The sequence below is a fragment of the Sander vitreus genome, chromosome 11 (genome assembly GCF_031162955.1).
Source record: "Sander vitreus isolate 19-12246 chromosome 11, sanVit1, whole genome shotgun sequence".
Classification (NCBI taxonomy): domain Eukaryota; kingdom Metazoa; phylum Chordata; class Actinopteri; order Perciformes; family Percidae; genus Sander; species Sander vitreus.
In genome coordinates this window covers 4,381,843-4,403,852 of record NC_135865.1, presented here as the reverse complement: position 1 = coordinate 4,403,852, position 22,010 = coordinate 4,381,843, and the positions used below count along the sequence as shown (strand labels likewise).

The 22,010-nt window shown below is 43.8% G+C and overlaps 1 protein-coding gene across 1 annotated transcript; it reads left to right on the top strand.

Moving 5' to 3' along the window:
- The first annotated feature begins 3 nt into the window (after nucleotides 1–3).
- On the top strand, nucleotides 4–21,795 carry mcm3ap (minichromosome maintenance complex component 3 associated protein). The gene is made up of 29 exons (XM_078263150.1): nucleotides 4–91; nucleotides 284–1,942; nucleotides 2,464–2,711; nucleotides 4,647–4,728; nucleotides 4,934–5,081; nucleotides 5,453–5,646; nucleotides 5,742–5,881; nucleotides 6,632–6,829; nucleotides 8,152–8,420; nucleotides 9,025–9,187; nucleotides 9,782–9,939; nucleotides 10,234–10,457; nucleotides 10,848–11,095; nucleotides 12,171–12,271; nucleotides 12,453–12,584; nucleotides 13,021–13,134; nucleotides 13,324–13,476; nucleotides 13,697–13,894; nucleotides 14,791–14,859; nucleotides 14,939–15,073; nucleotides 15,568–15,721; nucleotides 16,493–16,760; nucleotides 17,372–17,469; nucleotides 18,360–18,750; nucleotides 18,925–19,215; nucleotides 19,512–19,641; nucleotides 20,259–20,444; nucleotides 20,819–20,972; nucleotides 21,177–21,795. Exons 2-29 carry the CDS (start codon nucleotides 436–438, stop codon nucleotides 21,342–21,344), a joined length of 6,321 nt encoding a protein of 2,106 aa, XP_078119276.1. The 5' UTR covers nucleotides 4–91; nucleotides 284–435; the 3' UTR covers nucleotides 21,345–21,795.
- Nucleotides 21,796–22,010: the final 215 nt, after the last annotated feature.

The following is a 22,010-nucleotide window of genomic DNA, read 5'->3' as shown; positions in this document are numbered from 1 at the left end:
AACATTGTCGGACCGGAACCGGATGTGGGAAAATATGTTTGAACTGAAAAAAAAAAAAAAAAATCAACATAGCAAACACAAACTGTGAAAGGTGAGTTTTTTCGTATCCAAAGTTGCATAATATTTCTGTGTTTCCTCAGGACTTTTTGTTGTGTCAATATAACAACTTTTAAGGGCAATGGAACACATTTAGCTAAGCTAACTTACGGTAAACAATGTTTGTGGTGTTAGCTTATGCTAACGGCTTAACGTTATGTGTTGTTATTCCTTCGTGTCTTCATAGTGTTCTGTGGACTTTTACGTGATAAGGTGGTACATCGACAAACTTGAAAGACGGGAACAGTGTTCCAGATGTATGCCGCTTAAATGCCTGGATGAGAAGCATTTATTTCAACAAATAACCAAGGATACTAAACCGCCGCTAATATTTGCGCCATGAATCCATCCAATCCGTTTGGCAGTCCACAAGGTGGAGCTTTCCAAGCCCCAAACAACACTATGAAGACTGGTTTGTTCCAGTCATTTGGACAGCAAAATTCTAGCAATCAGCCCCAAACTATGGGTTTTTTTCAACCATCAGCGTTTGGACAACCATCTGTCTTAAATCAGCCCTTGCCTCATGGAAATACCGTCTTCGGACAGACCCCTGCCTTTGGACAGTCGTCAGCACAGACCCCGTCGCTGCCAACAATAAGCCAAGCTCCAGCATTTGGACAGACCTCAGTAGGAATGAGTAGCTCAGGCTTTGGTAATAGCGCTGCACCAGCTTTTGGACAGACTAGTGGACCGAACCAGAGTTCAGTCTTTGTCCAGACCACTTCATTTGGGCAGACGTCTGCCTTTGGGCAGACTCCAGGATTTGGCCAGCAGGCCCCAGGGTTTGGCCAACAGCCCCCTGGGTTTGCAAACACCCAGATGGATTCTGGCCCTACCACTGCCTTAGGGCAACCTCAGCCACTGGGTTTTGGACAGTCTGTGTTTGGACAGCCGTCATCTACCAGTGTCACCACCAGTGTATTTGGCACACCCAAATACAGTTTCAAGCCGGCCAATGAGGCAATGTTCAAACCCATCTTCAGTGCTAGCCCTGAGCCTGCTAACCCTCAACCTACTGCAATGTCCAGCTCACCTTTTGGCAGCAGTGGGTCCCAGACAAGCTCCAGCACCATGGGCAGCAGCACCACCACCACTGGCTTCGCTCTGTCCACTGGGGCTCAGTCTGGCCAGCTGGGCTTCAGCTTCTCGCAGCCAGCTGCAGCTCCCTCTATCTCTGCTCAGGACAATCCACTAACAACCGGCAATAGGAGCACTTCTTCCAACACGTTGCAGTTCACCTTTTCTCAGCCAGCTGCTCCCTCCAGCTCCAGCCCTAAGGCACCAACCACCCAGCCCACCACCCCATCGTCTTTTAGATTTTCAGCCAAAGCCCTCCAACCCCAGGCAAAACCACTTTTTGGAGGAACCAGTTTTGGTCAGCCCTCAGTTGTTGTTGATATCAAAGCTAAAGCAGAGACTAGTACAGAGGAGAAAGGGAGCAACCTTGAGAGCCTAGGGGAAGCAAATATATTTTCGCGACTTGGCAAAGGCACCAAGCGCAAGGACGATCCAACAGTCGCCTGCACTGGCCCAGAGAAGCATGTCGTAGGAGAGGAAGAGGATGTTCCAGCAGAAGCAGATTCACCAAGACACCCTTCAAAGAGGCCACTAATGAGATCCCGTGGCCCACCAGTAGGCTTATTCGGTAGGGCATTAAGTGGTATTCGTAGAGATGTCTCTAACCCAGTGAGGCGAGAGGCCGCAAAGGAGACTCAGCAACAAGCGCCAAAGTGGGAGGAGACAGAGAGGGAAGACATCCAAGCCCAGGGTGATGACCTACCTACAACTACACCAGCCACAGTGCAAGTTCTGACCAGGGATGTGCTAGAAAAAGCTGAAGAGTCAGGTGAGATGTACAAATCATACATACTGTGTATTACCTGCATTTTGTATCAAGTTGTGTTTACACATTTCTAAAATCTGCACTAAAAAACACTCTTAAATGACTCTTGCATGTCTGAATAAATTGTCAAATGTACTTTTTTATTGACTAGGTTTTTATTTTAAATATTGGTGAGTTTTATCACCAAACAATGTTCTCGTGTTGAAAGACTCCACACTGTAAAAGTAGTTGCAAGTCCTTCACATTAGTAAATAAATCTTAGGATTTATAAATAGTAGGAGTAGATACATATTAGTGATATTTTTGAATTAAAGAAAAACTTAAAACGTGAGGGTGGGCAGCATGAAATATGCATGGATCCATTTTTTCACCCCCAACCTCTGCTCTGAAAATCACAAAACCCAAACAGAAATCTTCATCCTGCTGAAATTCAAGTACATATCTTAAACGAAATAAAAGAGTGGATTGCATTGTTCGAATATACTCATGCTGTTGTCTGCCTGTTACCCATCAACCCTCTCTAGACTCTGCAAAATCCCCCGACTCCAACCTCGGCATCACAACCCCTGTGAGATGTGGCGTATGCAGGGAGAGCTCGGAGAGCCTGAGCGGCATGTCTCCCACCGACTGCACCATCATCCGGTGTATGAATGTGCCTCCAGCCTACAACAAGAAGGACGTGATCGAGAAGCACTTTAGTCGTTTTGGCAAAGTCCGTAGAGTCTTCTGCCGGACTGGCAAGAACATGGTCATAGTACACTTTGATGATCATGTGAGTTAACTCTACACTACTTCCCCCATTAAAGCATGTTCACCTATACTGTAGCTATTTTGAGTTTCCTGGCTTTGATAACTGTTCTCCCACTCTGGTCCTCAACTATCTTAGTTTTTTCAGCACACTTTTACCTGCTATTTCCCCGTTTTACATGGCCAGAGTGGAGCAGTGATTTTTACTGCTAGTTGTTGGACATTTTTACTACTTGCGGGTTTAGTCTTAGGCATCACTTCCCATTTCAGCTGAGCTTGCTTTAAAGGGGTGATAGAATGATTATATAGGGTATTTTACACTGTTCCTTAAGGTCTCCTAATAGGGGATGTAACATTGGTTGGGCTGAAAATTGCCCGAATGCTATTTTATTAGGCCCTTAACTACCCTGTGAATATGGCTCTATTTGGAACAAGAGCTTTTCTTCCAAATATGGTATGCTCATGAATATTTAGATGAGCGGCGCGCTGATTGGTTTGAGCAAACCACATAGAAACACATTGGAGACGAGACAGCAGGTCTCATATTTCAGACACTGCAAAGTTATACATTGTTTGTCGGGCTATTTCGTTATTAAATTCACTTCTGAGACTTTTTTAAGCGAGAAATCAACTATATAAAGCTCAAATATGGGCCGTTTTACGAAAATTGATGGCTAATTACAAATTTAGTACGACGTGTCAGACTTTAGGAGCTCCACACAGTCTGACGAGAAAGCGCGGTTACTGGACGACCGGGGCTCCGCGGGGCTCCGTGGAGCTCCGGAGCTGCAAGCTAGGCTATGTGTCCCATTTAATCCTATGGGAAAAGATCGTTGCTACACTTTGGGCATAACTTTCGTATATTTACAGTTTGAATTTCGTCACGCCACTTACATAACATATACCCCAAGGTCTTATAAAGCTAACAATGGTGTCCGATTTTAATTTATTGAATTTTTGTGAACATTAGGGGTTTTGTTAGCTGCGACTGTCCCTCCAATCTTATGTTTACAGATCTCGGCTAGTTAGCTTCACTTTCGGCATAATTAAAGTATATTTACAGTTTGAATTTCGTCACGCCACTTATATAACATCTACCCCAAGGTCTTATAAAGCTAACAATGGTGTCCGATTTCAATTTAATGCATTTTTGTGAACATTAGGGATGTCGTTAGCCGCTACTGTCCCTTCAATCCTATGAATCGCGGCTAGCTGCAGGCCCTGGAGCTCCATCAGGGCCTCTGCATTTTGTAGTCCAGTGATCCAGAACCGGTGACTTTACGCGGGTATGGAGCGCCGCGGGCTTCCCTTTGTGAAGGAGATCCAGCTAGCTCACAGCAAGCCGGAGTCTATGAAGTAGGACACGCCGGGCGGCGAGGCAGCACCGGCCGCTGTCACGTTAGCCCGCTGAGCTCCCGCTGAGCTCCCGCTGAGCTCCCGCTGAACTGCGACACAGTCGGACAAAATTTGCAATTAGCCATTAATTTTCGTAAAACGGCCCATATTTGACCTCTACATAGTTGATTTCTCGCATAAAAAAGTCTCCGAAGTGAATTTAGTAATTAAATAGCGGACCTCTGGAGATCTGTGTGACCTAGCTAGATTCAGAAGACTGAGCTGACCTCAGGTCAGTGGTGTAGTCTATGCAAATGTTGGGGCGTGACAAAGACTAGGAGTTGGGATGCTGACGTCAGCTTCCAGCTTTGTTGAGATTCGCCCGTTTTCAGCTGCAGTTTCAAAATGTGAGATTTGCAGAGGAAAGGGGTATCCTTTAACACTACGGATAACCCCAAAAATGTAGCTCGCTAACCCACTAATCCTGCTCTGTGAGACAGGCCAAAGATGCTGATGTGTTTATTTGTTAATTAACTTTTTATTATTACATTAGATTATTCATATATAGCATATTCTGCTGTATTTTATTCTTGTGTTCTTTTGCTTTCTGTCACTTGACTCTCAGGCATCAGCGGCAAAGGCAAAGAAGAAAGGCAAACTCCTGCATAGACACGAACTCTCTCTCTTGTGGCAGAGAAAGAAGCAGAGTAAATGCAACATATTACTATGACATTTCAATTAATACAGAAAGAATTGCTAGCACCCAGCTGTATTGATATTACTGTGTAGAGGTACAAACAAAGTGACTATACATCGGGACTTTGTTACCGATGTAAAGAGGCCTGAGCAGTTTATTTCATATTCTCTTTAATTCCTTGCAGTGAGTCACTACATTGCCTTTTTGTGCATTAGGTCCCGGGGACAAAGGGAGCAGACCTGCCGCAGCAAAGGAGGAGGGAGAAAGTCAGGAGGACACCGAGTCCAAGGCTGCTTCCTCGCCACTCAGAAAACCTGCACACAGAAGTTCTGCAGTCCCCAGCATGATGGCCTTCAGCCGCAGGTAACACTTGCACCTGTATATGAAAGGCAAGGCAAGTTTATTTGTGTAGCACAGTTCATACACACAAGGCAACTCAAAGTGATTTACAGAAGCATAGAAACACATTGTAAACATAAGCAACACAAGTACATTCAAGAGACAATTGCAAAAAGAGAAGAACATTTGGAAACATAATCAAATATATTAAAATCTATAAAAAAAATATGATGAGATTAAAACAATTACCATAAAGGATCGAATTTATGAGAAAGCTGCGGTAAACCGTCCCGTTTTCAGCCCTGATGAAAATGGGCTAACAGTTTGAGCAGACCTCAGGTGTACACATGACTGTAGTGCTGTGACTGTCTTACATGCGTCTTTTCGTGTGTCAGTTCTCCGGCGAAGAAGTCGCCATCAGCCAAGTCTCTGCAGTTTGACACCGAAGCCCAGAGAGAGAGCGGCACAGAGGCCCAGAGCTCTGAGTGCCCAGTCCCCTCCTCCCTCCTCCACCTCGTTGGCCAGGTGGCTGAGACCGCCGAGGACAAGTTCCGCCTCCTGGAGCAGAGAGACAAGATCCTGCGTCAAGGTGACGCCACCTCTCACACTAGTCTACCGCAGCCAATTAACGTGGCTTAAAAACATGAGAGACATTCTCACTGTGTGCACGATATGTCCGCACAGGTCGGCCCAAGAGGACGGACCTGAACCTGTCGAAGGTGTTTGTGGGGACGTGTCCTGACATGTGTCCGGAGAAGGAGAGGTACATGAGGGAAACCCGGAAACAGCTGAGCGTATTCGAGATCCTCCCGGATACGGAGATGGTAATATCCTTAATGCTTATGTTCCACATTATATTATAAGATATTATATATAAGAATATAGCTGAGGCAGCACTGTGAGATGTTACATAATATGTGGTATTCTTTTTCGCTTTAGACACAAACTTTCTCTCTTGTGGCAGAGAAAGAAGCAGAGTAAATGCAATATATACTTGCTATACTCCCATTCCACGTAGGAATGCAAAGTAAAGAAGGATAAACATAAATGTTCTTTTTTATTATTATCTAGTTCCATTTATTGGTTATTTTGGTCCATCTGCATATTAATACATTCATGGAATAAATATATGTTGTAGCTTAAAGGTGCTCTAAGCGATGTTGGGTGATGTCACTTCTTGTTGACGTTTGTAGTAAGTATTGTCAAACAAAACGGAGGCTAGCTCGCCCCTCCCTGCTACTCATCCCCTCCCCCTCCCTTCCGCGCACTAACCCCCCAACCCTCACCCCCAAATCCTTGTCGGTTATTGGCTGGTGGTGCAGGTTGGCCAGTTTTGTTTTTGTTGCCGTTTGTGGAGCCTGGGCTGTCTACAGAGACCGCGTTGGGGACAGGCAGCTTGCGGATAGCGAGGAGATGTTTGCTGTATGCGACAAAAAATGCATGTAGCCTAAAAAATGCGTGACATCGCTTAGAGCACCTTTTAAAGGATGAGGAGAAAGTAATTCTGCAAGCGGGAGCGGTACTTTGAAGACAGCGGGGACAAAAAAAATGAAACCTCCTTTCCCTCTGACTAGGTGGACCACTCTGCAGCCATCAAGGAGTACAGCCGCTCATCAGCCGACCAGGAAGAGCCCCTGCCCCACGAGTTGCGCCCCCTGCCTGTGCTCAGCATGACCATGGACTATCTGGTGACTCAGATCATGGACCAGGGCCATGACAACTACCGGGACTGGTATGACTTTGTCTGGAACAGGACCCGCGGTATCCGCAAGGTAAAGGGTCTGCTTCAAATGTCAGCTGTATTCACGCGAAAACCTGGTGTTAAAAAAACAACAAGTACTTTGTCAGCCCACAGACAAATACATGCATGTGGATAATAAAACAAAACAGAGCCCAGCTGCCCTTAATACCCAGTTTAAAGGGGCGCTTTGCAGTTTTGGCCATTTCTTCGCTGTTTTCTCCCTTTTTGCTGACATGTTTCTCTACAGAGCTCCCCCTGCAGCTTCAGAATAGATATTTAGCAGCTCCTATGTTTACTTGTGTCTGACTCCTCGCTCGGTCAGTCTGCCGTTTCCTCTTTCTCTGATCCTCCGACAATGCTTTCCTAGCTTTCTGCTTCTTTTTGCCGGCTCAGCCATGACGATAGTGTGAAAAACTCCTTCGCTACCTTGTTAGCCGGTTCCTGGATGGGGGCATGTATGTGTGCAGTGCCATGAAGCAGTTCGTTACATCGCGAGACCTGATATCTCGCGATACTTCCTGGCGCTGAGACCGGCGGCTCGCCGACCCGAAAGTTGCAAGGGTGGTTTTTTCAGCTCACGGGGGGCTAGGGGAAGACGACCACCATTCAACTCGAAAAAAGTCATATAACCATTCCAATGACTCCAAAGCTGTTCAGTTAAGGTTAATTAAGCTAAAAAAAACTGCATAGTTTCCATTAATAAAAGTGATTTGGTCACAATAGGTGTTCACCATAACAAGTGAAACCATCCTAGAGTTGTAACAATTCCAAATTGTGCTGTACAATTAATTGTCTCATAAATAATTATGTTAACAATATGATTGTCTCTCATTTTCTTTTTTGTGTATTACTTTTGAAAACAAATTCAAGTTTTTGCATGAATTCCAGCATACATATTTTGGTTATATATATATATATATATATATATATATATATATATATATATATATATATATCACTGTCATGTGACCCAGATAATATGAAGACACGAGTACACAGCCTATGAAGTAAACAGCGGCTCTTTATCATAAAACATATTTTTCTAACTGTATCCCCCCTCTCGTCATTTCTGTTGCTATGAACGTGTATAGGGTCAAGTGCCGACAACTAACATTTGATATGATAATAAAAACGTAGTCTGACCAATAATCACTTAAATATTTACAATTTGGCATTTCTAAACAAAATCAACAATTACACTCGTACGCCTTAAGACCTTAGCTAATGTTAGCAATTAATTGCGGTTAAACGAAGAAACTGGGATTATTTAAAAAAAAAAAAAAAAAATTGACAATCAAATATGTAGTAATTGTTACAGGCCTAAACAATCTTTTTTACATTTCCTCCCCACAGGACATTATCCAGCAGCACCTGTGCTGCCCATACACGGTGTCGCTGATTGAGAAGTGCACACGCTTCCACGTACACTGCGCTCACCACCTCTGCGAGGAGCACATGTCTGCTTTTGACGCCAAGATCAACAACGAGAACATGACAAAGTGCCTGCAGAGTCTCAAAGAAATGTACCAGGACCTGGCCACGCGTCAGGTCTTCTGCCCCCTGGAGGCCGAGTTCCGCCAGTACAGTGTTCTGCTGAAGCTCAACGACGGCGACATCCTGCGGTCAGTCCATTGAAACGCACGTACACAAATTAGGGGTGGGAATCCCCAGAGGCCATTACATTATCACCATACTTATGTCACAATACGATATGATTGCGATTTTAAACACATTGCGATATTCTGCGATATGTATATATTGCAATTTATTACCTTTTTCCAACTTCAAGTTATGTCCCCCAAAGGAAAACTTTGTCAACATCTTTTGAAAAAACTCTGCACCATCTGGCGGACTGAAAAAACATTTAGTTTTTAACAGTTATTATTTTAGTACCAAAAAGAAAAATCCTTATGTGCAATTTTAAATAATAAAAGATACTTGGTGTCCTTGTATCGATACAGTATTGACAGAGAAAATATCGCGATACTATGCTGCATGGACTTTTCCCCCCCACCCAAATGATGAAATATGTTGTTTGAAATGTCATTGAATGATGTGCAAAGCGCCTGTTTTTGTTTCTGTCTTTGTCAAAAAATGAGCACATTGATATGACTTTATACATCTTCAGCTGTGACTTCACAGTATTTTTAAGGATTTGTTTGCATGGATTCGCTGCCTCGCTCTGTGCTGTAAAGAAGTACTTCCTCACACTTCATGTCCACACAGTGAAGTGCAGCAATTCCGCGACGAGGTGCGCAATTCCCCTGAGGTGAAGTTTGCCGTGCACGCATTCACTGCAGTCAACAGCAACAACTTTGTGCGCTTCTTCAAGCTGGTGAAAGGAGCCTCCTACCTCGCCAGTTGCCTCCTACACAGATACTTCAATCAGGTCAGAAATGGTTTCCTTTTTTATTAATGAATTAGGCTCAAAAAACAGTGAACTTGTCTGATAAGGCATGAGGAGAATCCAGGCAATAGCCAGTGTCCCGTTCCTATTTTCACATAGCAAAACTATACCCATTGTAGAGAAGGAGATACAAGTAAATGAGTTAAGAGAAGGGGGACTGCTCTATTATATACAGTATACTGCCATTTAATGCCTATTGTGTAATGCAGCATGGTGGCCCAATGAGAAGGTTCTAGGTTCGAATCCAGGTCGTTCCGGGCCTTTCTGTGTGGAGTTTGTATGTTCTCCCCATGTTTGCGTGGGTTTCCTCCAGGTGCTCTGGTTTCCCCCACCATCAAAAATCAAGGCACTGGCTCAGATCTGGAGTTGGTCCCCGGGCGCTGTAAATGGCTGCCCGCTGCTCCCTTGAGAGATCGGTTAAATGCAGACAATGAATTTTGCTGCATGTACTGTATGTGTATGTGACAATAAAGTACCTTTACCTTCATATTTCTGTTCTTTCAAATGTGTGTGTGTGTGTGTGTGTGTGTGTGTGTGTGTGTGTGCGTGTGTGTGTGCGCGCGCGCGCGCATACAGGTCAGAGCTAAGGCCTTGAAGACCTTGAACTTGGCCCACACGGTGGGTCCACGGTCGACTGCGTTTCCAGTTGAGGACATAGTTCGGATGTTAATGTTCCGCAACGCTGATGAGGGAATTGACTTCATCCAGCAGTACGGCCTGACTGTCAACGATGGGTGAGTGTCTACTAGAAGTTTGAGTGGCTAAATTTGATAATAAAGCTTTGGGGGGGGGGAAAAAAAAAAAAGATTGCAGCCACAGAATTATATACCTATCCCAGAGAATGCTATACATCAGAGTTAAGTAGTTATGAGCAGAAATGTAAATGTGTCCATAGAGGGCCACATGACGGTGCTAGGGGCACTCTGTGCACGTTTCAATGATATATATGTTTTTAGATACCCTGCTAACAAACAAATATTATAGCTCCAAAAATGTGCATTCATATATTTGATTAATATTGTTCACAGTGTGGTAGAGCTGAGTCGGGTAGCCTATCAGGAGCCAGAGCTGCCTCTGTCCCAGAAGAAGTCTGACGTCATCCTCGCAAAGAAAACGGTGTTGATTGGACAGGTGGTGCACGGAGGCCCCCTCCCCAGCCCTCTGCACCACACCCCCGTCTGCTGCTTCGACTCCCAGAACAGGTTCCGTGGAGAAGGCCCTCTGGCTGAGCCCACTCCCAGCCAATTTAAAGGTATCTGCTCTTTCCCCCCTGATCTTATCCCTGGCAAATGGCTTTTAGTTCTCGATTAACAGTTCTCTCATTGGCTACGGTAGCAATTTCAACTACCCTGAACAGCACTGTTTATATGCAGAGCTGGAAAATATGTTTTTTGTTATTTTCAGATCTTGAAGTTTCCCACACTACAATACATATCTGGTCCATGTAATGCTACATTTTACAGCTACTGGAATGTATTTTTGCGAGGAAAAGCCCTTCTGTAGCGACAGGGCCTGCATCATTTTAAAAGCATTCATCTTAAAATAAATTTAAAATAAGTAGGTGATCTTATCACATCCACTGTGCATAAGAATGTAAAGACTCGGTCTCATTGACAGCTGACATGTTTCTTAATTGTCTCAGGAATCGCTGCCAAGGTGGAGGTGAAGGCACCACCCAGCGTTGAGTTGCTGTCGCAGGGCGTTCCAGACATGCCCCCTGCGTTCAGGCTGCCTCCAGCCGTTCCAGACGAGACGGGAGAGCCCAGTGAACCGTGTCCCAGCACGGCCCACCCAGCAGACGCCCAGCAGCTGTTCCAGCCCATATCTCAGCCTCAGCCTGTCAAACCGCCATCACCTCCACCCAAACCTCGGCCGGCGTACAGCAATGAGGTGGGCAAGATCTCTCGCCTCTTTATCTCCGACCGCGCTAGACGGGTCCCACTTGGTGCACTAATTCATCCTCACCGCATTGTAGTTGTGATTTAAGCATTTTTCCAGTGCGTGGTTTTTTTCGCAGCCACAGCCGTGCAGTAACAGGACCTTTGCTCTGATCCTCGTAGTCCTTACTGATGGTGCCTTGTACATTTGGTTGTGTAGAAACATTTACTAGGTACATGAGGTACTTCAACTTGAGTATTTAATTTTTATGCTACTCTGTACTTCTTCTCCTGTGCATTTCAGAGGAAAGTATGGCGTTTTACTCCAGTACATTTTTCTGACAGCTGTAGTTACTTTGCAGAGCAGCTACAACATTAAAGTGCTGCTTACACAAATGAATCTGTAATACTAATCCAACAGTTTAAGATACTATTACATTATATTAAAAAAAAGCAGCCTTTCTAAAGAAATTTGCTGACTAGAATGCAGGGCTTTTACTAGTAATGGATTGGTTTTTACAGTGAGGTATTGTTACTTTTACTGAAGTACAAGATCCGAGTACTTCGTCACCACTGTGTAGGGAGTTGTCTTTATTCTAAGCTGTTTTAAATGACAGTATTGGCTCTTAAAAAATCTGTTGCTTTCTTGAAAATTGGCGATCACAATATAATTAGAGTGGAAACAAATCTATTAGTCAATATACAGAATTATTTAGTCATATTGTATTACAAAAATGCCAAACATTCTCTGGTTCCAGCTTCTCATATGAGGATTTGCTGCTCTTCTTTGTTTTATGTGATTGTAAAATACATATTTGGGGGTTTTGAACAGTTGTATGGACACAACCAGCAATCTGTTAAACGGCACCTTGGACTGTAGTAGGTGTTGGCCATTTATAACAATTCTTTGACATTCCATAGACCAAAAAATAATGCAATTAGTTGCAAAACAAACAAACCAACCAACAAAGAAAAAAGGGCTGGGCCTATATTAATTACAGCTCATTAAAGAAACCCTGAACTAGCTGTCCTTTTAGGATTTCGTGTGTGCGTGACCATAGCTGTGCTGTTTCTCTCCCCTCCTGCAGGACATCATGGCTGAACTGGACTGTGTGATTGAAGAGGTGTTACAAGTAGCAGTGAGGCAGGTAGCAGACGCTGGCGCCAGCTATGCCACCGCAGCTCTTGCGTAAGTTCAAGTGATGTATCCATCCAGCTTCTTTTGTGCATGCTACATTCAAATCATGTGTTGCAGTTATCATTCATTTATGTGATTACAGTGTGTAAAGGCAGTGGAGATCTGACCCCCCCCCCGTATGTTTTTTATTAAGATGACTAACTTGCTGTTCTATTGCCTTTTGCTTCTGCAGGGAGAGCAGTGTGCAGGCAGAGTCTCTGGTGAGTGAGGTGCTGGGACAGATGCTGCAGGAGATGTCCTCCACCGAGATCAAGCTGGAGCAGGAGCGCATCGCTGAAGAGAAACGCAAGCTTGAAGAAGCCCGGTTGGTCTACTGATAACGTCCTGTGGAGCATAGCACACTTTGTTTGATCACTAGACTTAAGGGTTAAGAAAGGGGACAGCATCCTCAACCTTGACCCAAAACACGGGACACAAAATAATCTTTGTTAGCTGTTAGTTTAATTTTATGCAGAGGTTACAAAGTTGTATCCATTCCATTTAAAAAAAAAAACAGTTCCCCCATGTGAGCAGATTTCATTTCACAGCATCATATCACGTTGTTTAAACTGTTACATATAATAAGTGAAATAAGACAAAAACCGAAGGCCCAAACACCCCAGGGTAGCAACTTCTGTTCCTTTTTTCTTCAACATCAATACTTTTGAAATGTCATCATAATCAGTGTATCTTGTACTATCAAAGTAGCTGGATTTGCCACAGCTCATCCCCATTTCCTTTTCCATGTCTGTCGGTGGCAGGAGGAGGCAGGAGCACGAGGCCTTCCTGGTTCAGTACAGCTTCTCTCTCTGCACAGAGCTCATGTATGAAGTTTTAAGCGAGACCATCAAGGAGACGGCAACCTCTGAGATCCAGTAAGGCTTTAAAACGCAACCATTTTCCAAAGTGGTCTGATGAGAAGTTACATAATTAACAAAACAATTTAAAATGAGAGTAAGGTGATAGCATTAAAGAAAGGAGTATCATGAAGTTTAATGTCTACGAGTGGCACTCTTACTTTCACAAATGAGCTTCACTGAATTGACTCTTTTTCCCTTTTTCAGACAGGCAGAGAATGAGAAAGCAAACCGTGTGGCTAAATGCACAGAGCAGGTCTGTACCAGTCTAGTTGAGGAGACTTTGAATGCAGATATTGCTCTGTTGGTTGAAGAAATTCTTGAAGCTGAGCTGCAACGCATCCACAAATACATCAAAAGGTAAGAAACTGATTTGAAAAAGATTTAGACCAGACCATCTTGTAACACTAAACACTGCGATGGGACTCAAGAATGACTTTGTCTGGCTGAAGTCAATCTACTAATCTAGTCAGTATACCATTCCAACTCTGGCTGAATGTAGCTTTTAAACGCTTTTACAAAAACCCGTTTACAATTTATTATCCGTTTCTTCTTTTTCTCCTCTCATGTGTACAACCAGGTGGCGTGATGTGGTGGCAGTGCGTCGGCAGCTGAAGAGACAGATGAGAGGTTTCCCTGCAGCTCCCTGCTGTGTGGACCCTCGATTCAAACTGAAGGCGCTGGCTCCCAGCGCCCCTGCACAGCCCTGCATAGCAGATCTGGCCCGGGGTCTGGTCAACCTGGGAAACGCCGGCACGCTGGCCCTCTCCAGCACCAGGTACGTTCATTGTCGTTTTCAGAGCGTGTTTTTGGACAGCATCGACAATCCATTTTAACCGAATATGTTCTGGTCCAGCTCGGCTAAAAACGCAACACAGAATCCGTCGGCACGTTAGCTACGGCGTTCACTACCGAGCCTGTTTGTAACCGTTACGCTACCGACAACTTCAGCTTCACTTCACCTATTCAACTAACCCAAGCAGTTTTGATAACACACTCAACGTTCCTGCTGTTACAGACGTGAACTAACCACAGACACTTGCCTCATTCATGGACTCACGGCGGTGCGTTGCTGCAGAATGAATATAGGAAAAGCACTGGATTTTTGGCATAAAAGTTTTTTTCTGGCGTGGGTTCCCGTCCCCTGTACAATTATAGGGGAAACACTGATTATTATATAATTTACAGCACATTATGTATGGTGTTTGTAGGGCTGGGCAATATATCGATATATTAGGCTAGATATCATCTTACATTTTGGATATCATAATATTGTAGTATGACTTCTCCTGGTTTTAAAGGCTACATTACAGTAAAATGATGTACTTTTCTGGACTTACCAGACTGTTCTAGGCGTTTTATTATTTGCCTTTACACATTTAAACAATATATCCACAGTACTGATGATTAATCATCTAAAATCTCTAATTGAAAATATTTAGTAAAAGCACCAATTGTCAACCCTACAATATCGTCGCAATATCAACATTGAGATATTTGGTCAAGAATATCGTGATATTTGATTTTCTCCATATCGCCCAGCCCTAGGTGTTTGGATAGATTTTTTTGCAGCATGGCTGAATCACTTTATTAGTCTACTATCTTTGTCAACCTTGAAATAAATGTCACTTTGCTGCCCTATTGAGTATGAAACATGTTTTGTATTTTGTTCAGGTTGTTGAGAATGAGACGAGAAGCGATCCACCAGATGAGAGTTCACTACTACTATCAGCAGCTGCTCGAGTAAGTCCCGAGTCCCGTTTATTCAGCCAGTGGTGCATGTCACAAAGCAGCATCTTGACCTCTTTGGTGTTTCTCTCAGTGAGACAGTGTGGGCGCCACTCGACCTGCCAGCACTTGTGACAGAAAATATCCCCAACCCACCGGACCGAATCTTCTGGAAAGCTGTTCTCCTCCTACCAAGTGACCATGAGAGTGAAGCCAGCCTGGCAGACAGGTAAGCAGCTGCACTTCAATATGACAACAGTCACCTGTTAAATGTCTTCTTATTCGAGGCACCCAGCGTTGGTAGGGCTGTCCCGAATACCATGGGAGTGTCACTTATATGGCTTATTTGTGTGACGTCATGCGTTGTTCTTTAACCCCCCCCCCCTCATTTCACTTAGTTTTTTAGTTTTGTTTACCTTCATCGTGTTTTCAAACTTAATTGTGGCTGCGATAGAGGCAGTGATGTTTCCTGTTTACTGTACGGGTCTCTCACACCGCCTCCAAACAAACTGACAAGTCTGGTCACCTGATTGGACACTGCAGCTTGGTTGCAGTTCTCCAGAAGTTGAATCTGTCTCGACTATTAACTTTATTGAATTTAAAGAAAATTCAAATCCCAATATTGAAAATGGAATACCTACCCAACGAACGAATATTCGGATCCAGCCCAAGTGTTCAATGAGCTGTTCTTTGAGTGTGTCCTCTCCTGTCTGTTTTCCTCAGGATCCTGTCAGACTGGCTGGAGGTGAAGCTTGGTGGCGGTAAGGACTCTGAGGTGAGGGAGGAGCAGCTAGATGGCACGCTGCAGACCCTCTATGTCACCAACACACTGCAGGATAATGGACAACGCACTCACAAAGTCCACATCAGCATCAAGGTAAGATCAGACTGCAGCTTATACGGATCACTGCAGTCTAACGCTGAGAAAAGAGATCAACAAGTGTGCACGTTTTTGAGGGCATATGTAGTCAACATGGTGTTTTTAATCTGGGGTTATAAAATACAGTGTAGATACTGTAAGTGCTCATTGAAAGAGCCCCTATTATACTCCTTTTCAGCGCCATAGTTGTACTCTTGGGGTCTACTATCAGAATCAGAAAAGGTTTTATTGCCACAGTAAGTACACTTATGTGGAATTTGCAATGGTGAATGGCGCATACATTCTACAAATATATTAAAAAATAATATAAAATAAACAAATAAAGAAAAACGAATATGTATATACAGACATTTAGTGTTATTTGTCACACCCCCGGTGTGTGAAGGCCTTGAGGCTGAGCTAAAAGGCTTGTGTGTGTAATGAAGAGCAATAATTAGAATATGAGTATAAATAAGAATAAATAAAAAGAAGTAGGAAGGGAAGTGACACTCTGTATTCACTATGCTTTGTTCACCTTGGACTGTGCTGTATGTCACGTACTGTGACAATTTAAAATTGAAATAAAAAGAATTGGAAAAAAAGAAGTAGGTAAGGATAAAAAATACCACAGACTCAATATTAACTTTACAAAACATTATATATGCTTAACTATATATCGAGACTTATTAATAACCCACTTTGTTATCGACACATTAGTTTGTACTCTGTTTGTACTGTGCCCTAGTGTAACGTGTTTTCTGATCAGTCCTCTCGGTGGTGTCTCCTCAGGAGTCCCGTGGCCCTCTGTCCGAAGACGGCCTGTCCAAAACCGAGGGGAGCGGTGAGCTCCAGGGGACGGGAGCCCTTATGATGTTGCTCCCCGCGATGCCCGTCCTCATCGAGCCCGGGCACGAAGAGCAGGATATACAACTGCTGTCCGCGCTGCTTCAGCTCAAACAGCTACAGCAAGCCAGCACTTGGCACCGCCCGCTGCCTCTGGCTATTCTGGTGCCAGGGCCCAAGTGTGGCACCGGGGATACACAGAAACTCCAAGAAGGTAATTAATAACAGTAATAAAGACATAATTACAAGATTAAAGTAATGGTCACTAGTATAAACACAACCTGGGATGCCGCGCAGGCGCACTGCGTAGTCTCCAACGTTAGTTTCTTGAAGTTGGAATCATGGCGGAAGGAGGAGATGACAGCGCTCAGGACATTTATCAGCCCTCTAAGAGGACTAAGTCTGAAGCATGGGAATATTTTGGTTATTATAAGAATGGATTGTTGATTGAAGATAGTTATCCTGTCTGCAGAACGTGCAGGAAAAAAGTTGCTGCTAAAGGCGGCAGTACGTCAAATCTCCTGAACCCTTGTTTGATGTTAAAAGTTTCACTTTTGATAAGGTTTTGCTTATATTTTTGTAATATAATAAACAGTTACACTTTTTTGAAACTATTTCAGCTTGCGTAGGCCTATCGGGGCTTTCTGAACATATTGAACACACTTTTAAAAACGCTGCGATTATACCGAAAACCGTGATCATTTTGGTCACTATAACCGTGGGGTAAAATGTTCATACCGTTGCAGTGTACGTCAGGCAGTAGTTATGGAACAGTAGCTGAATTAATCTGGACTAAATGTGTAAACCCTGAACTTTTCCTCTCAGCCCTGATGCTGCACACACTGGTCCAGGAAGGCCTGATATCGGAGTTCACATTCTTCTTCATACCAGAGACCACAAGTGATATACAGGGATCCCAACAGGTATTACACATACACATGCATAGAAACTAACAAGCCTGATCTTTTATGTTTAATGGCTTTCACTTTCACAAGTGAAGGACTGTTGAGATTTGATAGAAGTAGTGATGTTGTGTTTAGGTTAAAGAATAATTACCTAAATCTGCAGCTTTTGTTAAGTATCGGGTCATTGTTAAGCTGTCCGGCCAGCAACTTTTCGGCAACAGAAGGCGGCTGTTTTCAATGAAAAAGCTACCTGCCCTGGACCAAACAGGCTAGCTGGTAAACCTAGTGCAGCATTTAGCAGCTAAGAGACAGATGTTTTCCTCTGGAGTTGGTGGAGACCTAAGAAGAGCTAAAGAGGGAATATTGGACAGAAACAAAACTCCACATAAATGCTAATGTTACTCTTTAACTGCTGGATGTGTAAATAGGTTTGCTAACGAGTTTGCCATATCAACTTAAAAAGTGGTGGTAGGTCCAAAGAAATCAAGTTATAACTTCTGTGAAAAGCTGTCGGCAACCGCAGGCTTTTTAACCCGCTGCGGGGGGATTGGAGGAGTGGGGATCTTAGAGGTAGCGAGATGATTAATGAGATAGGAAAGAAGAAAAAAACTGAGTTTTGCTACTTTTGTTTTTGTTTTTTTTAATGTGACATTTCTGTAAACGTTGCTTTTTTTTTGTGTGTGAAATGTATAGTTTTATGCTCTCTGGTTTTTAACAATTATTCAAATGAAACAATTTGAGAAGTTTCAAAGGGAAAATTACTCACTGCTCACATTTTATGGTGCCATAAGGTTTTCATTGTGAGGTGTCCTTAGCCCAAACATTTTATCACTGATGTAGATAGTTTTTTCTTCAAAGTCTTTCTTCAAAGTCACCTTCTCTCCTGCCGTCTTGTTGTGTGTCTCTAGCTGAGCCAGGCTACACGTTGGCTGCTGGCCCGTGCTCCCCCACCCTTCCCACTCTCCTGTCAGACCCTGGTGCAGCTCGTAGAGGCCAGTTTGAGCCATGAGTTCAGTCCCAGAGTTTACGCCCATCGGCAGGAGCGGGCCGCGGCATGTCTTCCTCCCGAGGACCCTGGGCCCGTCATCAAGCTGTACAACGCTGTCCTGGCTCACGTTGCTGACAAAGTGTCGTCCCAGGATCTCAGTAGACTCTCGTGGCCGCCAGGCGAGTTCTGCCTGCCGGATACTCGTGACTTTGTCCCTCATTTGGGCTGGAACTCTGCCCAACACCTGGCCTGGTTACGCCAAGCCATCCTCAGCCTGCAGCTGCCACAGTGGGAGCAGCTCTCTGCTACAGGTCAGTGACTGCCAATTTTGTGTGAAAGAAGGTTCTTTATTACTGCAGAGTTTTTCTTAATGGTTCCATCACTGTACAAAATCCTCTCAAGTACAAAAGATGTGATCAATAATCCATGTGTTATACTTCTCCTTCCTCACTTTCTTTATTATGCCTCCCCCTCTCTCTCTCTAGACTCGTGGTCGGAGCTCTGCTCCTCTATCTTTCGATACGCTGCTCAGATCCCAGTCTCACGCCGCAGTCAGCCTCTCCTAATGTCACGGCTGGAAAACCTTCTGGAAAGGGTCAGGCTAAAGGGTCGGCGTACCCGAAACCCCAGATCCAAGGTAACCATGACTCACTGGGACGACGGAGACGAGACGGTGGGTCCAGCCTTCAGTCAGATTCCCTGGGATGACGTGTTGGTGATTTGCATAGACCACAAGCTGAAAGACTGGCTGATCCCAGGACCACCTGTCTGTGAAGGTGAGGACATTCTTAGGCTATTCATTTTACTGTGATCTAGAATTAGAACCAATGCACATGTCCTATAGCTGTGTTTTTTACCCAAAGGTCCATGGACTTTTTAGTTCCTGGAACTACTTCAGTGACTTTTCCGTAAAATGTCCCCAGAACTAAGTTTAGACCCTGGTCCCTGAGTTTGTCATAAGGTTCCTTGTTCCAGGGGAAAGTTCCTGCAGTCGAACATCGGCTTTTTGTGAACTTACTGATGTATGAATTGCATTACAGTATGTCACTGTTTGTTTGTTTTGTTTGTTAAGATGCCGTTACCGATGATGGGGAGATCCTGGTCTACCTTCCCACAGAGTCATTAAAGGGTTTCCAGCCTCCGGAGGAATGGACCCAGACCATCAGACGAACCCACAGAGAGAAGCAGCAAGAGAGGGAAGGGTAAGAATCAGTCTTTTCGACATTTTCGACCTTAGAACCGCTGGATGCATGTTGTCCCCTCGAGGCAGTTTCAGTGTACTGAAATCCTTTTTTTTTTTAAATCCAAAAGGATTCAAGTTACTGATGCAACATGTATCATTTGAGGTTATCATAATGAGATTGAGTTGGCAGGTAACTGACCTCTGTAATTCCATTACATGTTGGTGGTAGATGGTATAAAGGGCAATATACACCCATGTCTGCACACCCAGTATATGTGCAATGGGTGTCAAAATAACTCTATGCATTGTGGCTGGTGTGTCTCACCCAGAAGTCTCATGAAATGTTTCAAAATTATTTTTATTATAGAAAGACGCATATTAATAATGTATAGTAGTTTTATTTATTTCAAAAGTTGCATCTTGCATGTATGAACCAACCTGGACTTAATTTTCCTGCCACTCAAGTTTTAAATAAGACATTACTGAAGGTGCTCATAGTTTTTAAAGAACATATCAGCAAGTACAAGTAACATTGTCACGTTCTTGCAGCTACACAATCACAGTTCTCCTCCTTTGCTCTCTGACTTTTTCCCTTTTCCCCTCCTTGACACTCTCTCCATCCTCTTCCATCCTCAGGGCGGGTGCGGCTGCTTGTGCCATGCCCAGCAGTCTGTCCCTCAGACAGAGGTTGTTCCACAGTGTGGCGGAGCCTCTCGAGGCCCCGACAGCCCCGCTGGACATCACGCACACTCCCACAGCACAAGAGCTACTGGCCCACACTGTCCTCCAGAGCTTGGAGAAGGAGAAGGCCGAGAGCAAAAGGTACAGCTACAGCACTGCTCTTAAACCTTTTCGTTGCATTTAGAATTCCTGTTTATAGACTACGCTATTTTGAAAGAGATGTGTATGAATAAAAAATAACCTCATCAAAAATAGTTAAAAAGGCCTTTGGTTGTACTGTTTATTGATAAAGTATTTTAAAAAATACCTCAGATAAAGCTCACTGCCAATGTTTAGTTTATAGAGTAATTTTAAGCACATCTTCTTCTTGCGTGACATTTGTAAGGTGGTGTTATTATATATTATAAATTTGACCAAATGGAAAAAAAGTTCTTGACACTCTATTGCAATTATTATTTGCCAAAAAGAATCTATGATATCTGTGCGTCATGTCTAATGCACACTTTCGTCTACAGGAGCATGGAGCAGCTTCAGCGTTGGCTGGATGGTGACCCCTTGGACCACTTGTCCACATCGCTTTTTATTCCATCGTCCACTCTGTTGTCCATGCCCAGCACAACCATAACGCATACACCCACAGCCCAGACTCGAGATGCCACTCTCACACAGGTATGACACGTCCCCTCCCCTCACTCACTTCTCTTAAGACAAGTTACTTCCAGCCATTCTTGGGGATAGAAATAATGTATGTGTCTTAGATAATAGTGTCTTAGATAATGGCTGTAAATGATGAGAGATTCATCAGCAATGTTTCCTAAATGTTGCAATCACGATTTGCAATAATCATGCATTTTCATTGTTTTGACTTTCCAGGAGCCAGAGCTCAATGATCTGTCGGACCAAGCAGACTGGCCAAAAACTCCGCCTGTATCTATGGCATTACGATTGAAGGAACTCGAGCAACAGATCTTGGCAAGCCATGAGGACGAACTGGCCTGCAGACTGAGGCTGAGTAGTCTGCTGAGCATTGTTGATGATTGATGGACTATTGAAGGGAAATTAAAACAAAGGACTCTACGCCTATGCAAATATTTTAAAACCGAGAACTTCTGCCTGTAGCGAGAGACAACTTAGATTTGCTGATCTCATGGCATTCTGTGGCACACTGAGTTCACTGTGTTGTGAATGTCTCATCTTTTCCTTTCATCTTTTGTCTGAGGTCAGATTGCAAAATTGTGCCTATTTTTGTATTAATGTCAGGGTTTGATTTAGAAAGTAAAAGCAAATCAAGATTTTTGAGTTTTGTACCATATATTTTGCATTTATAAGTGTGTGTGATATCATTGTGTTGTTGTTTTACGCAAACTCGATGATATGCTTTTTGACATTGAATGGCTTGTGTTGTTTAAACCACCAACTTTTGTATTGTTGAGTTATGAAATCGTCTAACAACTATATACTGAATAAAAGTGTTATTTTTTATGTAAACGTCCCATTTAGTCCAGTTGTCATTTATTAGTTTAACAGGCTGTGCTGGGGCGCTGGATCATCATAATCAATATGTGAGCACATGTGGAGTATTTGTCGTAGGAGCGCTCTGATTGGAGGACCTCGCGGCAGACCTGCCTATTTCTCCGCCCAACCGGTTTGTGATTGGACAGCTGAGTCTCTGCTCATGTCTCTCCATGTTGAGAACTCCTCGGACGG

Excerpts from the sequence above, each read along its gene's own strand:
- mcm3ap (XM_078263150.1), top strand. The coding sequence starts at position 436 with ATGAATCCATCCAATCCGTTTGGCAGTCCACAAGGTGGAGCTTTCCAA. Across the intron at positions 19,216-19,511 it reads AGGACCACCTGTCTGTGAAG|ATGCCGTTACCGATGATGGG; the intron begins GTGAGGACATTC and ends TTGTTTGTTAAG. Across the intron at positions 20,445-20,818 it reads GAGAAGGCCGAGAGCAAAAG|GAGCATGGAGCAGCTTCAGC; the intron begins GTACAGCTACAG and ends TTTCGTCTACAG.